Source organism: Heptranchias perlo, chromosome 17 (assembly GCF_035084215.1).
Source record: "Heptranchias perlo isolate sHepPer1 chromosome 17, sHepPer1.hap1, whole genome shotgun sequence".
Lineage (NCBI taxonomy): Eukaryota > Metazoa > Chordata > Chondrichthyes > Hexanchiformes > Hexanchidae > Heptranchias > Heptranchias perlo.
The window spans coordinates 26689115-26703829 of NC_090341.1; the positions used below are offsets into that span (position 1 = coordinate 26689115).

The 14715-nt window shown below is 42.6% G+C and overlaps 1 protein-coding gene across 1 annotated transcript in view; it reads right to left on the bottom strand.

Moving 5' to 3' along the window:
* asb14a (ankyrin repeat and SOCS box containing 14a) overlaps positions 1-9917 on the bottom strand; it is a 35463-nt gene extending 25546 nt beyond the window's left edge. Inside the window, exons 1-4 of the mRNA XM_067998763.1 lie at positions 9840-9917; positions 7279-7492; positions 5209-5261; positions 1794-1925 (exon numbers count right to left, since the gene is read on the bottom strand). Coding sequence (XP_067854864.1) covers positions 1794-1925; positions 5209-5261; positions 7279-7406 — 313 coding nt within the window. The 5' untranslated portion in view covers positions 7407-7492; positions 9840-9917. The remainder of the gene's footprint in view (positions 1-1793; positions 1926-5208; positions 5262-7278; positions 7493-9839) is intronic.
* Between the last annotated feature and the right edge of the window lie 4798 nt (positions 9918-14715).

Genomic DNA, 14715 nt, shown 5'->3' on the forward strand with positions numbered 1-14715 from the left:
GATAGATAGAAGCAGACTGTTTCCAGTAGTAGAGGGATCAAGAACAAGGGACCATAGATACAAAATTAAATGTAAGAGATTTAGAACAGAGGGCAGGAGAAACTTCTTTCCACAGAGAGTTTTGAGGCTGTGGAATTCACTTCCAGGGTTAGTGGTTGAGGCAGAAACTATGTCAAGAATAGATTAGGTAGGTAGAAGAAAGATAAAGGGTTGAAGGGATATGGGAATAGGATGGGTAATTATGTTTAGAACTATTTGCTCGCGTGGAAGTTAAGTGCCAACTGGTTGGGCTGAATGGCCTGTTTCCCTGTTGTAACTTTTATATATGCATTTCGATGTAGTTCAGTTTCTGCAGCAAAAAAATGAAATGTCTTCAAAATAGCAGATGGCAAAATGTCAAAGTACCCAAACTTTTTATAAGCTGACTTCTTTAACCTCTGTCTTTCTACGTAAGGAAACTACTTATTTGTGGGAGCCATCAGACTTGTTGCACCTCTACATATTACTCAAGAAACTTAACCCAGTTATAAAAAGGAATTAAGTGCAGAATTTAATAGCTTTTTAGTGATTGCTGACAGTTAAGGTGAGGCTAATGGAACAATTCCATGTAATACTTTAAAACCATCTTTAATAACTGGGGGTAGTCCACCTTTAATTTAATGGGTGAGCACTCAAAGGTGGATTATTGCCCCCTGATGGCTTTGTGGTAAAAACACCACATGGTGTAATACTAAGCCATGCAGGTCAGAAAGGCCCCGGTTCAATCCTTAGTCTATGCTGAGTTAACGGATTACAGTCAAGGCAGCAACTGCAGCATTAGAAGGCAAATAGAATGTTGGCCTTTATATCTAGAGGACTAGAGTACAAGGGGGCAGAAGTTATGCTGCAGCTATACAAAACCCTGGTTAGACCGCACCTGGAGTACTGTGAGCAGTTCTGGGCACCGCACCTTCGGAAGGACATATTGGCCTTGGAGGGAGTGCAGCGTAGGTTTACTAGAATGATACCCGGACTTCAAGGGTTAAGTTACGAGGAGAGATTACACAAATTGGGGTTGTATTCTCTAGAGTTTCGAAGGTTAAGGGGTGATCTGATCGAAGTTTATAAGATATTAAGGGGAACAGATAGGGTGGATAGAGAGAAACTATTTCCGCTGGTTGGGGATTTTAGGAGTAGGGGGCACAATCTAAAAATTAGAGCCAGACCTTTCAGGAGCGAGATTAGAAAACATTTCTACACACAAAGGGTGGTAGAAGTTTGGAACTCTCTTCCGCAAACGGCAATTGATACTAGCTCAATTGCTAAATTTAAATCTGAGATAGATAGCTTTTTGGCAACCAAAGATATTAAGGGATATGGGCCAAAGGCAGGTATATGGAGTTCGATCACAGATCAGCCATGATCTTATCAAATGGCGGAGCAGGCACGAGGGGCTGAATGGCCTACTCCTGTTCCTATGTTCCTATGTTCCTATTATAACTGGCCTCCTCATCCTGAAGGTAGAAAAATCAACTAGGCTTCCCCTGCTGAAAGGTGCATGAACATTGGGTGGCGGCAGGATTGGGCTTAGCTATGATACTCCCAATGGTCAACTCAGCTGCCAACACTCACTGTTCAGGCACAGATATCAGAATCAGCCCTTGTCTGTCATGAGTTGACACTAGTGGCCTTTCCACTGCTATGGAAGCAACCAGAGTTGAGAGGTAATTAATCAATATATAAATCATGATCAATGTTTTCATGGTTGATTTCAGATAAACAAACATCAATAAAATAAAAGTTAACATGGTTACCGTGGAAAGTGGCTTCAAGAATTGCCTGATTCAACTGTACAGCTGCTTCATGCAGAGGAAGCCAGCCTCTGTCATCGGCTTCGTTTAATGCAAAGCAATGAATGGACAGCTGACGCACAACTGCTTCCTGACCTAGAAATGAAATATACTTTGGACTTATAATTCACAGGATGCTGACAATAGGAAAACAATTTCTAGAATTCAGACAAATTATCAAGCACACAAATTCCATACCACAGAACAAATGCACTCAATCTCAATGCATGAAGTGAAGATTGAACTGTGTTCTGATACTAACGGAATGCCATACTATGACTGGAATATTCAGATGTCAAAGTATATTATGGATATAAAGATGTCACAGCATTTTATGTATATAGCAAGTGTTACAGTATATCATGGACCATTAACTGTTAAATTTATCAATCTTGTCATTTTTATGTGGTTAATTTTCTCTGTCCAAAACAGATCTGATTATGGTCCTCTGATCTCTTCTTAAAATTAACCCTGATGATTATCATGGATTCCCTTATTCAAAACTCATACTATGAACATACAAAAATATTGGACAGGGAAAGACCCATTGGTCTATCTAGCCTGTCCCATACAGTAGTGATGCCTTATGCATCATGATACAAACATTCGCTACCCACCCAGAGCCATGTTCTCCTCAGAGCAGAGAAGATGAAGGGGAGATTTAAAAGAGGTGTTCAAAATTATGAAGGATTTTGATAGACTAAATAAGGGGAAATTGTTTCCACTGGTAGGAGGGTCGATCACCAGAGGACATAGATTTAAGATAATTGACAAAAAAACCAGGGGGGAGCCGAGGAGAATTTTTTTTTCACGCAGCGTGCTGTTACAATCTGGAATGCACTACCTGAAAGGGTGGTGGAAGCAGATTCAATAGTAACTATCAAAAGGGAATTGGATATATACTTAAAAAGGAAAAAATTGCACAGCTATGGGGTAAGAGTGGCGGAGTGGGATTAATTGGATAGATCTTTCAAAGAGCAGGCACAGGCATGATGGGCTGAATGGCTTCCTTCTGTGCTGTAAGATTCTATGATTCTATAATAAATTCTCTATCAATTAGCAATTTTCTTTTAAGTCATCCCCTTTCACTGACCATAAAAATCTTTCAGAATGATGGTTTGCTGTTAATGTTTTCAGGTGGGTTGAATTTAGATACCCTGAATAACTGAATGGCTTAAGTTTACATCTAATGTCATATCAAATGGCTAGGCCAAGGCTAGTCATGGTCTTAAACAGATTTATTTATAAGAATCAAAAGAGCATTTTACTTGTTTCCTACAACAGAATTCCTTGCAGAGAATGTCCCTCTCAACAGAATCTTCTTTACACAGAAATACAAAGAAGTTACAACACGGAAACAGGCCATTCGGTCCAACCAGTCCGTGTCAACGTTTACCCTCCACGTGAGCAAATAGTCCTAATCATATTTTCCTGCCTAGTTCCCATATCCATTACTCCCCTTTTCCTTTATCCACCTATTCAATATAATCTTAAATATTTCTGCCTCAACCACTAACCCTGGGAGTGAATTCCATAGCTTCACAGTTCTCTGTGTAAAGAATCTTCTTTTGCTTTCTCTTGTAAATCTTCTATCTATGGCCTCTCATTCTAGATCCTTCAACCACTGAAGAGAGTCTGCTTCTGTCTACCTAGTTCCATCTTTTCATAATTTTAAACAATTCTATCATATAGCTCTGTAATCTGTATTCTTCAACAAAAGAAGACCCAAATTTTCTCAATATTTGCATTACCTCATTCCGGGCAGCATCCTAGCGAATCTGTATTGTACTCTCTCTAAAACCCAAATATCCTTCCTATGGTGTGGAGCCCAATACTGCACACAATACTCTAACTGAGGTATTATTAAGGTTTTATAAAGACTTCCCCTTACCTCTTGCCTTTTATATTCTATACCTTGTAATAAAACAGAATTCCATTAGCTTTTTTTTATAACCTTATCAAACTGGGGTGCTGCCCTTAATGTCTTGTGAACCTGTACCCCCAAATTCCTCTGTTCTTCCACAGCATCAAGTCTACTTCCATTTAGAGTATAATTACTGCTGTAATTTTTTTATATCAAAATGTACTGCCTCACACATACTGGCATTAAATTCCATTTGCCACTTTTAGCCAATTCCCCCATTTTATCAATATCCCTTTGAAGCTTCTAATCTTTAAGAATTAACTATACCTCCTATTTTGATGGTATCTGCAAATTTCAACATCACTCTTTCTAGACCTAAATCCAAATTATTGATATACACAGGGAACAGAAGTGGCCCCAGAACTGAACCCTGAGTGACACCATTATCCATTTCCAACCACCCTGAAAAACTGCCCTTAACTCCAACTCTGTTTTCTCCCTTCTAACCAATTTTTAATCCAGTTTTCTATTCTCCCCCTAATTCCATACCCATTAATCGTCTCTAATAATCTCCCATGTGGTACCTTGTCAAAGGCTTTCCCAAAGTCCATGTGCACTACATCTCTCCCATCTATTATGTCTATTACCTCCTCAAAGAATTCTATGAAGTTTGTCAAGCACGATGTTTCCCCTTAGAAATTCATGCTGGCTATTTCTAACTATTTTCTGTTTATCTGGATATGGAATAATTTCATCTTTAATTAAAGGCTCTAAAATTTTCCCTATCAAAGATGTTAAGTTAACTAGCTTCTAATTGTTTACAAAAACATTCAAAATTAACTATCATGACTAACTAGCTCATTCTCTTAAAGTTGACATGCACTGGACCTTCACCAGGCCCAGGGACAGTGCACTTTCTCAACACATTGATCAACATGACAGAATTTTGAAAATTGTTCTAATCATTCTTACAATCTTAAATAATAATTGCATAAAAATAGCATGCAAAGAGATTTATAAATGTATTGTTGCAAGCGCTCATTGACAAACACTGGAAGTGCAAGTGGCAGGAAAATGTATTTTGTCCTGTGGAGATTGATGTTTGAATGAATGCTCCCATTGGTTTCAATGGAATACAATTTGATGTAAGCCCCCTTGCACCTCCCACTCCCCCATGGCCAACTCACTGGACAAATCCTGGAGGAAAACATTAACTTCTAGAAAGCAAACTAAAATTCACAAATCATTGTTAACCAAGGTGTAACATTTATGATCTCAATGCACTTAGTCCTTATATTTACTATCTACACACAAAATTAGGAAATGTCCGACGAGTGTTTTTTGACTGGATTTACTGCTTTTAAGAGACTCCAAACTCAAAAATAAATTAGACACAGCAAAAAACCAACAAAGTAATATACTGCCACTGATTAAATATTCACTCAGATTTCTACAGTTTTAGATAGTAAAAATTCTGTTTAATATCAAACCATCTGTAGTTGTACATTAATTCACCTGTCTTTATTGCTTCGACAATCTTCCTGTTCTCTTCACTTTGTTTTAAGAACCTGCACACAAAAGCAAGAATGCATCTGAATTGCACATTCACAGATATGTTCAGAGTTTACTGCTACTCTACACTTGCTAATGCATGAGATAGGGTACTTATACCAATGTGGTTAGGTGTTGAAATCTCAATGATGGTTAACCATCTAGCTGTGCAATCATTTTCCCTTAATTGTTTTTAAATGATCTGATATGAAATAACTATATTAAACATAGATAAAACACCCAGATACAAGCAAACACCAGGAATACATGACATGTTTGAAACTTAAATGTTATCTGTCACTAAACAGGGTTGCTGGGCCACACATTACATTAGGACAAATCTGTTGCTCTTTAATACCCTGACACAATTTCTTTAAGCTTTTCTGTGCTAATATGTAAAACGATGTGCCAGAGCTCCTTCAGTGGGTAAATAAACCTTCCAGTGTGATACTGAGCCCTGCAGACCGTGAAGGTCACTGGTTCAATCCTGGTCTGTGCGGAGAAAACAGTCAACCAACTTCATAGTCCTGATCACTATCCGGTGACCCCTGGAAGAAAGTGGTTTTGTGTGGTCACCAGGTGAAGACAGGATTGGGCTCGGCTGTGAGGCCTTCCACGATGGGTATCATGCCAACACATCATGAAAATTAACCATTTGGATGAGGTGCCATGGGTTGGCCAGTACCTGTGCAGCTATGCCTAACAAGTCTTAGTGCCTTCAGGAGAAGAGGAGGATAAAATGGTTAAAAAAATTACTGCCTTTTCCAGTTGAAATAAATAACTGTTTTGTTGCTGGTGACCAAATGCAAGGCATGGCTTCTATGATGGTAAAAGTCTGAAAGAGACACTGAATCTTTGGTGGAGTCAGTAGTTCAATTGGGAGACAGGGGTGCTGTTTGTAAAAAATTAAGCTTAGAAGTCTGGAAAATTAGTACTCTGGGCATACTCCGAAAGATTATGGCCCAGAAATTGCTCGGAGCAGGGAACCAATGCTGCTCACCGCTCTATAGATTCATACTAACCCACTAACTTACCGCTGTCTTTACAGCGGGCACTTCCTCTAATAGGAAGTGGAGAAGAGCCCAGCGTTAGCTCCAGTGAAGCTAGGACCCATGGGAGAAGTGAAAGGATCGATCTCCCCCCTCGACCAATCAGATTGCAGCATTTTTGACAAGCTGCGAACATTTTTTTCAAGCTGGAATGTAAAATCCAGGAAGTGAAAGGTACAACACTAAAATCGTTTGTAAAACAGTTATAGACAGTGAAAAAAAAGAGGATAAGAAATAATCGAATTAAACTAAAGAGACAGAAGGGAAAAGTTAAAAAAAAATGTTGTAATATTTTTAATTTAAAAACATTTTTTTAATGACCAAAAACATTTAAAATAATGAGATCCACATTTTCAAATGTTAATTTTTAGTTGTTTGGCAGTTATTAAGACTTACTGCACTGCTAAAACTTGGTTTAGACCTGGTATTTTTAAGCATGCCTGTTTTGTGGCGATATTAGTTACTTTCCAGCTGGGGAGATGAGCAAGTTGGCGCTGGTCCATTGATTCCACTGATTCTAGCTGGCGATATCCCTTGAATTCAAAGCTATCATATCACCAGCGAACCAGGAGGAGCAAGTTCCAGATTTCCACGTATCACTGCGCATGTGCGAACGCCGGAACTTGCTCCTCGATTTCGCCACTAACAACAGTGAGCGCTGTTGAGCTCACCATTCTTTTTTAAGCAGTTTCTGGGCCATTGTTACATACATAATTTGACTCACTACTACCAGAACTTGGCATGGCTCACAGAGCACCAGGGAGAAACTAAGTTTGCCACCAGAGTATTTTCTTATTAAATCGGATGGACACAACATATGCAAATATTGTTGCTAATTATAGTCTGAATAAACACTTTATTTTTGCAGAAAAGCATGGAAGCACTGGCTAAGTACACCTGAATAACTTCTAACAGAACCACGCTGCAATTAATGAAGAGTGGTGACTTGACACAGGGTAGAGGTAAGAATATTACCGCACTGTACCTGAAATCTTCCACTTCAACAGAAGGCGTACAAGGATCCTGTGTACAGATTTCTAACAGACTTTGTTCTATTACATGCTGCATTATTTCTTCATCTTCCCACACTTCGTCTGTTGTAGTCACATTCATGATGAATGTTCTAAGTCAGATTCTGAGCTAAAAATTTGGTTCCCTTTCACTCCAACAGAGTACCGTATTTTTGTAGTGAAAGAGTCCTGTGGATATATGAAAATAAAGGAGTGAGTATAAATTAGTTAACTCCCATTTCCTCCCTTTGCTTTATTCTCTTCCTCTCCCTATTACTATGCATGTGAAGCTATCTCCCTTCAGCTGACCTGTCAGCAGAGTACACAGCATTTGTAGCCTTCTGTAATCTGCTTCATAATTATTTCTGTTAACAATTAGACACAGATGGAAATGAAAACAGAAAATGCTGGAAAAGCTCAGCAAGTGAGGCAGCATCTGTGGAGAAAGAAACAGAGTTGACATTTCAGGTCCAAGACCTTTTGTCAGAACAGATGCAATGGAGTTGCTTGTTAAATTTATTTTTGTTTTGTACTTGATGTTGGTGTTTATATTTGTAGTGAAGTAAGGGCAAAAACCCCATAAGTCTGAACTGAAGGAAGGCAATCGGATGATGGTAGTAAGGACGGTGGTAAGGATTGTGGGACTGTTGATGTACTAGGGATAGGAAGGATGGTTTAGGTGAAGCACTCTTCAATGAGCTGCTCTCTGTGAGCTCTGGCAGCTAAGGGCACTGGTGATTGATGCCTCTCCTGCTCTTCCTCCTCCTCCTCCTCCTGCTGAACTTCTCATTGCCCAGGTGGTGGTAAGAGTTGATCCCTCATGATGGCAAAATTATCGAGCATGTAGCAGACGACCACAAATCTGGATACCTGCTTCGGTGTGTACCGCACAGCTCCTCCAGAACGGTCCAGGCAGTCGAAGTATTGCTTGAACACGTCGATTGCTCGATCATGTTGCTTGTGGCAGTGTGGCTGTCGTTGTAGGCCTGCTCTGCTGCCGTGCACGGGTTACTGAAAGGAGTCATGAGCCATGTATGGAGGGGATAGCCCTTGTCGCCCAGTTGCCAGATTGTAATTTGACAACCTGGCTGGAATAAAGGCGACATAGAGGATTGGCACAGGATGAATGAGTCATGACTGCTGCCAGGATACAGGGCACAGATGCCAGCTGTGGTCACAAACCAGCTGTATATTAAGCGAGTGGAATTTCTTTCAATTGTTAAAGATGTCAACCTGGTAATGGGGAACATGCTAGGCAATGTGTATGCAGTCTATGGCACCTTGCACCCTGGGGAAGCCTGCCATGCGGGTGAAGCTTGGTACTCTCTTACCCAAGATGTAGGTGTTCCTCCTGCTGTAGAGAGCCTCGATGACCCTGATACAGGTGGACTGCGAACTGTGATATGTCACTGGTGCTACCTGCTGTAGCCTGAAAGGAGCCTGTGGCTTATACGTTAAGGGCCAAGCTGATCTTGACAGCCACAGGCAGTACTGTCCATGCTCTGGTGCGAGGCTCTATCTGTGGTTGCAGCAGGTGACATAACTCCTTTGTATAGAAGTGCTCCTTGAATACCCGATCTGGGTACGGTCTCTAGCGCGGTGCCCTCCTCCTCCCTCTTGTCGGAGCTGCTTCTGCTCTCTGTTGCCTTCCTTGTTGCTCTCCCTTCTCCCCCAGCCCCAAAGGCAGCCCTACCAGACCACCCATGACTGCTATCAAACTATTGATAAGGTAGCGAAAAACAATGCAACATCAGCAAAATCTTCTTCTCAGCAGTCAAAATTAACTTTCCAGAGTCAGGTATCAAAAAACACCCTGAAGTTAACCAGCGGCCTGAAATGACAAACCAGCAACTAACCTGTAAGTATTGCATGACCCCTTTAAATAGCACTGGGTGGGTGAAGGGTCCTTCCTGTCTGTTAGTACCATGAGTTGCTGGGCAAGTTTAACACATGGTGAGTCAGGCTCTGGGGCAAACCTATATCACAAAAATGTCCCACAACAAGTGTAGGAATCTGATATACATAAGTTATTCTTCACTTTAAATAGTTCTGGCGTGTGCCCTCCCTCCCCCCCCCCCCCCCCCCACGGAGAAGCCCAATCCAATATGGCTGGTGGCGCACTTAAGGCTCGTAATGAGTGTGCGCTTGCTACCCACCATATTGGACACTTAGGTGCCAATTTAGTGCCCAAAAAACAGTTGTGGCACATATTTTGTCCCTTTGTTACTGGAAGGGGAGAAAATGCCTTAGAAAATAAAGTTCTGTCACCACTAAGACTGTCAAACTAAGATAAGAGATAGTTTGCAGAAGTATAAGGCTTGTTTCTACTATGAATTTCTAGTGTTTTTCACTTCCAATTATCGTGTGGAAATTAACTGGAATCATAAGACCTGCAGATTTATTTGCTCTATTTATATTTAGTGACTGCAGTAAACAACATAATTGATTCGATGCCACTTTCTCTGACCATTAAACAGAAATGCTAACAACACTTTCAGTGCTTCTAGAAATATCTCTTCTGGCAGTTTCTACTCACCTAGTGTTTCTTTACTCAAAATATAACCTGGAGCATTTTGACTGCGTTGTTTTCTAAGGTTCACTGTCAGATTGAGACACTGACTCAACCAATTGCTAAAAATAACTGCACTGATTTTTTTTCTGTCTGCTTGTCTGTCTCCCTCAGTCAGGGAAATGATCCAATGTCACAAATCACTGGGAGAGGAGTGAACAGGAAATAATGTAGCTCTTTTCTTTACCAGATCTTGTTCTATTTTACCTTTTCAGAAGGGAACTTGGAAGCCTGACCTCAAAAGTCCTTAAAAGGTATACATTTGTAACAATTATATTTTTATATTTTTAATCCTGCCTTTATTCACGGCTCATTTATGAATGAAGTCAGTGGCTTTGGTCTTCCCAATGTTTAGCTGGAGGAAATTGTGGAATTTCCAAGACTGGATGTTGGACAGGCAGCCTCACAGCAGAGAATGAGTGGACAGGTCGTGGCAGGTAGTGGAAAGGTAAAACTGGGCATGCGTGTATTTTACTAACAGCAAAATAAGAATTGATGATTTGCTTCTCTTCTCTCTCAGTCTCAGCTCTCACATACCAGTTTTTTTGTGGAAGGATTTAAAATATGACTGTCGATTAGAATCAAGGTAATTTTTAAAATTCGTTCATGGGATGTGGGCGTCGCTGGCAAGGCCAGCACTTATTGCCCAAATTGCCCTTGAGAAGGTGGTGGTGAGCCACCTCCTTGAACTGCTGCAGTCCGTGTGGTGAAGGTTCTCCCACAGTGCTGTTAGGTCGGGAGTTCTAGGATTTTGACCCAGTGACGATGAAGGAACGGCGATATATTTCCAAGTCGGGATGGTGTGTGACTTGGAGGGGAACATGCAGGTGGTGTTGTTCCCATGTGCCTGCTGCTCTTGTCCTTCTAGGTGGTAGAGGTCGCGGGTTTGGGAGGTGCTGTCGAAGAAGCCTTGGCGAGTTGCTGCAGTGCATCCTGTGGATGGTACACACTGCAGCCACTGTGCGCCGATGGTGGAGGGAGTGAATGTTTAGGGTGGTGGATGGGGTACCAATCAAGAGGGCTGCTTTGTCCTGGATGGTGTCAAGCTTCTTGAGTGTTGTTGGAGCTGCACTCATCCAGGCAAGTGGAGAGTGTTCCATTACACTCCTGACTTGTGCCTTGGAGATGGTGAAAAGGCTTTGGGGAGTCAGGAGGTGAGTCACTCGCCGCAGAACACCCAGCCTCTGACCTGCTCATGTAGCCACTGTATTTATGTGGCTGGTCCAGTTAAGTTTCTGGTCAATGGTGACCCCCCAGGATATTGATGGTGGGGGATTCGGCGATGGTAATGCCATTGAATGTCAAGGGGAGGTGGTTAGACTCTCTTGTTGGAGATGGTCATTGCCTGGCACTTGTCTGGTGCGAATGTTACTTGCCACTGAAGCCTGGATGTTGTCCAGGTCTTCCTGCATGCGGGCTCGGACTGCTTCATTATCTGAGGGGTTGCGAATGGAACTGAACACTGTGCAATCATCAGCAAACATCCCCATTTCTGACCTTATGATGGAGGGAAGGTCATTGATGAAGCAGCTGAAGATGGTTGGGCCTAGGACACTGCCCTGAGGAACTCATACAGCAATGTCCTGGGGCTAAGATGATTGGCCTCCAAAAACCACTACCATCTTCCTTTGTGCTAGGTATGACTCCAGCCACTGGACAGTTTTCCCCCTGATTCCCATTGACTTCAATTTTACTAGGGCTCCTTGGTGCCACACTCGGTCAAATGCTGCCTTGATGTCAAGGGCAGTCACTCTCACCTCACCTCTGGAATTCAGCTCCTTTGTCCATGTTTGGACCAAGGCTGTAATGAGGTCTGGAGCCGAGTGGTCCTGGCGGAACCCAAACTGAGCATCGGTGAGCAGGTTATTGATGAGTAAGTGTTGCTTGATAGCAGTGTCGACGACAACTTCCATCACTTTGCAGATGATTGAGAGTAGACTGATGGGCGGTAATTGGCCGGATTGGATTTGTCCTGCTTTTTGTGGACAGTACATACCTGGGCAATTTTCCACATTGTTAGGTAGATGCCAGTGTTGTAGCTGTCCTGGAACAGTTTGGCTAGAGGCGCAGCTAGTTCTGGAGCACAAGTCTTCAGCACTACAGCTGGGATGTTGTCGGGGCCCATAGCCTTTGCTGTATCCAGTGCACTCAGCCGTTTCTTGATATCACGCAGAGTGAATCGAATTGGCTGAAGACTGGCTTCTGTGATGGTGGGGCTATCGGGAGGAGGCCGAGATGGATCATCTACTTGGCACTTCTAGCTGAAGATGGTTGCCAACGCTTCAGCCTTCTCTTTTGCACTCATGTGCTGGACTCTGACATCATTGAGGATGGGGATGTCCACCACCATTCACAACTGGATGTGGCAGGACTGCAGAGCTTTGATCTGATCCGTTGGTTGTGGAATCGCTTAGCTCTGTCTATAGCTTGTTGCTTCCGCTGTTTAGCATGCATGTAGTCCTGTATTGTAGCTTCACCAGGTTGGGACCTCATTTTTAGGTACACTTGGTGCTGCTCCTGGCATGCTCTTCTACATTCCTCATTGAACCAGGGTTGATTTCCTGGCTTGTTCGTAATGGTAGAGTGAGGAATATGCCAGGCCCTGAGGTTACAGATTTTGCTGGAATACAAATCTGCTGCTGCTGATAGCCCACAGCGCCTCATGGATGCCCAGTTTTGAGCTGCTAGATCTGTTCTGAATCGATCCCATTTAACATGGTGGTAGTGCCACAAAACACGTTGGATGGTGTCCTCAGTGCGAAGACGGGACTTGGTCTCCACAAGAACTGTGCGGTGGTCACTCCTACCGATACTGTAATGGACAGATGCATCTGCGACAGGTAGATTGGTGAGGACGAGGTCAAGTAGGTTTTTCCCTTGTGTTTGTTCGCTCACCACCTGCCGCAGGCCCAGTCTGGCAGCTATGTCCTTCAGGACACAGCCAGCTCAGTCAGTTGTGGTGCTACCGAGCCACTCTTGGTGATGGACATTGAAGTCCCCCACCCAGAATACATTCGGTGCCCTTGCTACCCTCAGTGCTTCCTCCAAGTGGTGCTCAACATGGAGGAGGACTGATTCATCAGCTGAGGTAGGTGGTAATCAGCAGGAGGTTTCCTTGCCCATGTTTGACTTGATGCCATGAGATTTCATGGGGTCCAGAATCAATGTTGAGGATTCCCAGGGCCACTCCCTCCTGACTGTATATCGCTGTACCGCCACCTCTGGTGGGTCTGTCCTGCTGGTGGGACAGGACATACCCAGGGATGGTGATGGAAGAGTCTGGGATGCTGGCTGAAAGGTATGATTCTGTGAGTATGGCTATGTAAGGCTGTTGCTTGACTAGTCCGTGGGACAGACTAGTCAAGCAGACTAGTCATGTTTATTGTCAAAGATGGACATGTCACTGAAACGGCCCAGCTCTAATTTTAAGATTATGCCCCCTTGTTTTGATTTCCCCCATCAGAGGAAATCGTTTCTCTGTATCTACCCTATCAAATTCCTTTATCATTTTAAAGACCTTGATTAGATTACCCCTCAACCGTCTAAACTCAAGGGAATACAAACCAAGTTAATGCAACCTGTCATCGTAATTTAACCTTTTTGGACCTGGCGAATCTGTGCAGTACTCCCTCCAAGGCCAATATATGTTTCTTGAAGTTCTGTGCCCAAAACTGAATGCAGTACTCCAGATGAAGATGCAGGGGAGTTGTCCTGGCCAACCTTTATCCCTGGATCAAAACCACTTAAAAAAACACACAAGATTATCCAGTCATTTATCACATTGCTGTTTGTGGGACTTTGCTGTGTTTTCTTACATTACAATAATGAGAACACTTCAAAAAGTAACTAATTGCCGTGAAATGCTTTGGGAGCTCCTGAAGTCATGAAAGGTGCTTATTAGATGTGTTTTATTTCTTTCTTCTCTTTATCTGTAAGGTATGTGATACTTTTACCTTGAGGCAGCAATGTATATTGTTTCAGTAAATTAGAGCTATTGCAGCAATAGGTAAACTACTGTCATGTTTATGTTGTAGCAGGACCACAGTAAAAATCAATAACCACACTGCAGGTCCCAGCTTACCTGTGAGTAATGTCATGGGAGATCTCCAAGTATATGATATATATCGTACATACCAGTTGTCTACGCACCCCTTGACCGCCACAGAATTCCCTCTTCGTATTATGTGAGAATGTTCTGGTGGTAGAACCTTCCTGTTCCTCCTGGCCCACAAGGAAACAAAAAAAAATGACTTACCTTTCTGGGCCTCTTCTGCTTGCCGCCAGGTTGGCTTGACAGTTACAGTGGCTTCCACGCACATGCCTTAGGTTAAAATGGAGCCCAAGAAGGAGCCTACTGCCTTTTGGCAGGTGTCCTGCTCGCTTGCTCGATAAGGCAGGTTAAAATTGCAACCTTTGGGGAAGACAGCAGGATCGGAGGGGGTAAGTCCCTGTGGCCTGGTTTCTGCCGGTGATTGTTGCCTTACCATTTGCTCTTGTTCAAATTGTGTAAATTCCTCTGGACATTGCACCAGATTTTCCAAGTGATAGATACAAAGTTGACATCCACGCTCATACAGCTTGCCTCACACCAAAAGAGTCCTGCTGTCTCTCTTTTATTCAGTCCACTAGGACAGACAAACCCATCCATGAAATGAACTTCACAACCTTGATACTCAGCCATTTTGCAAAAGTATTGGGTGGTCAAAAGCTTGATTTAAAAACTTCATACTATTTACATGTTAAATTACAAGTGACTAGACTTTAAAAGTACTTCATTGGCTGTTAAGCGCTTTGGGAATTGAGTTCGTGAAAGGCGCTGTATCAATAAAAGTTCTTTCTTTGT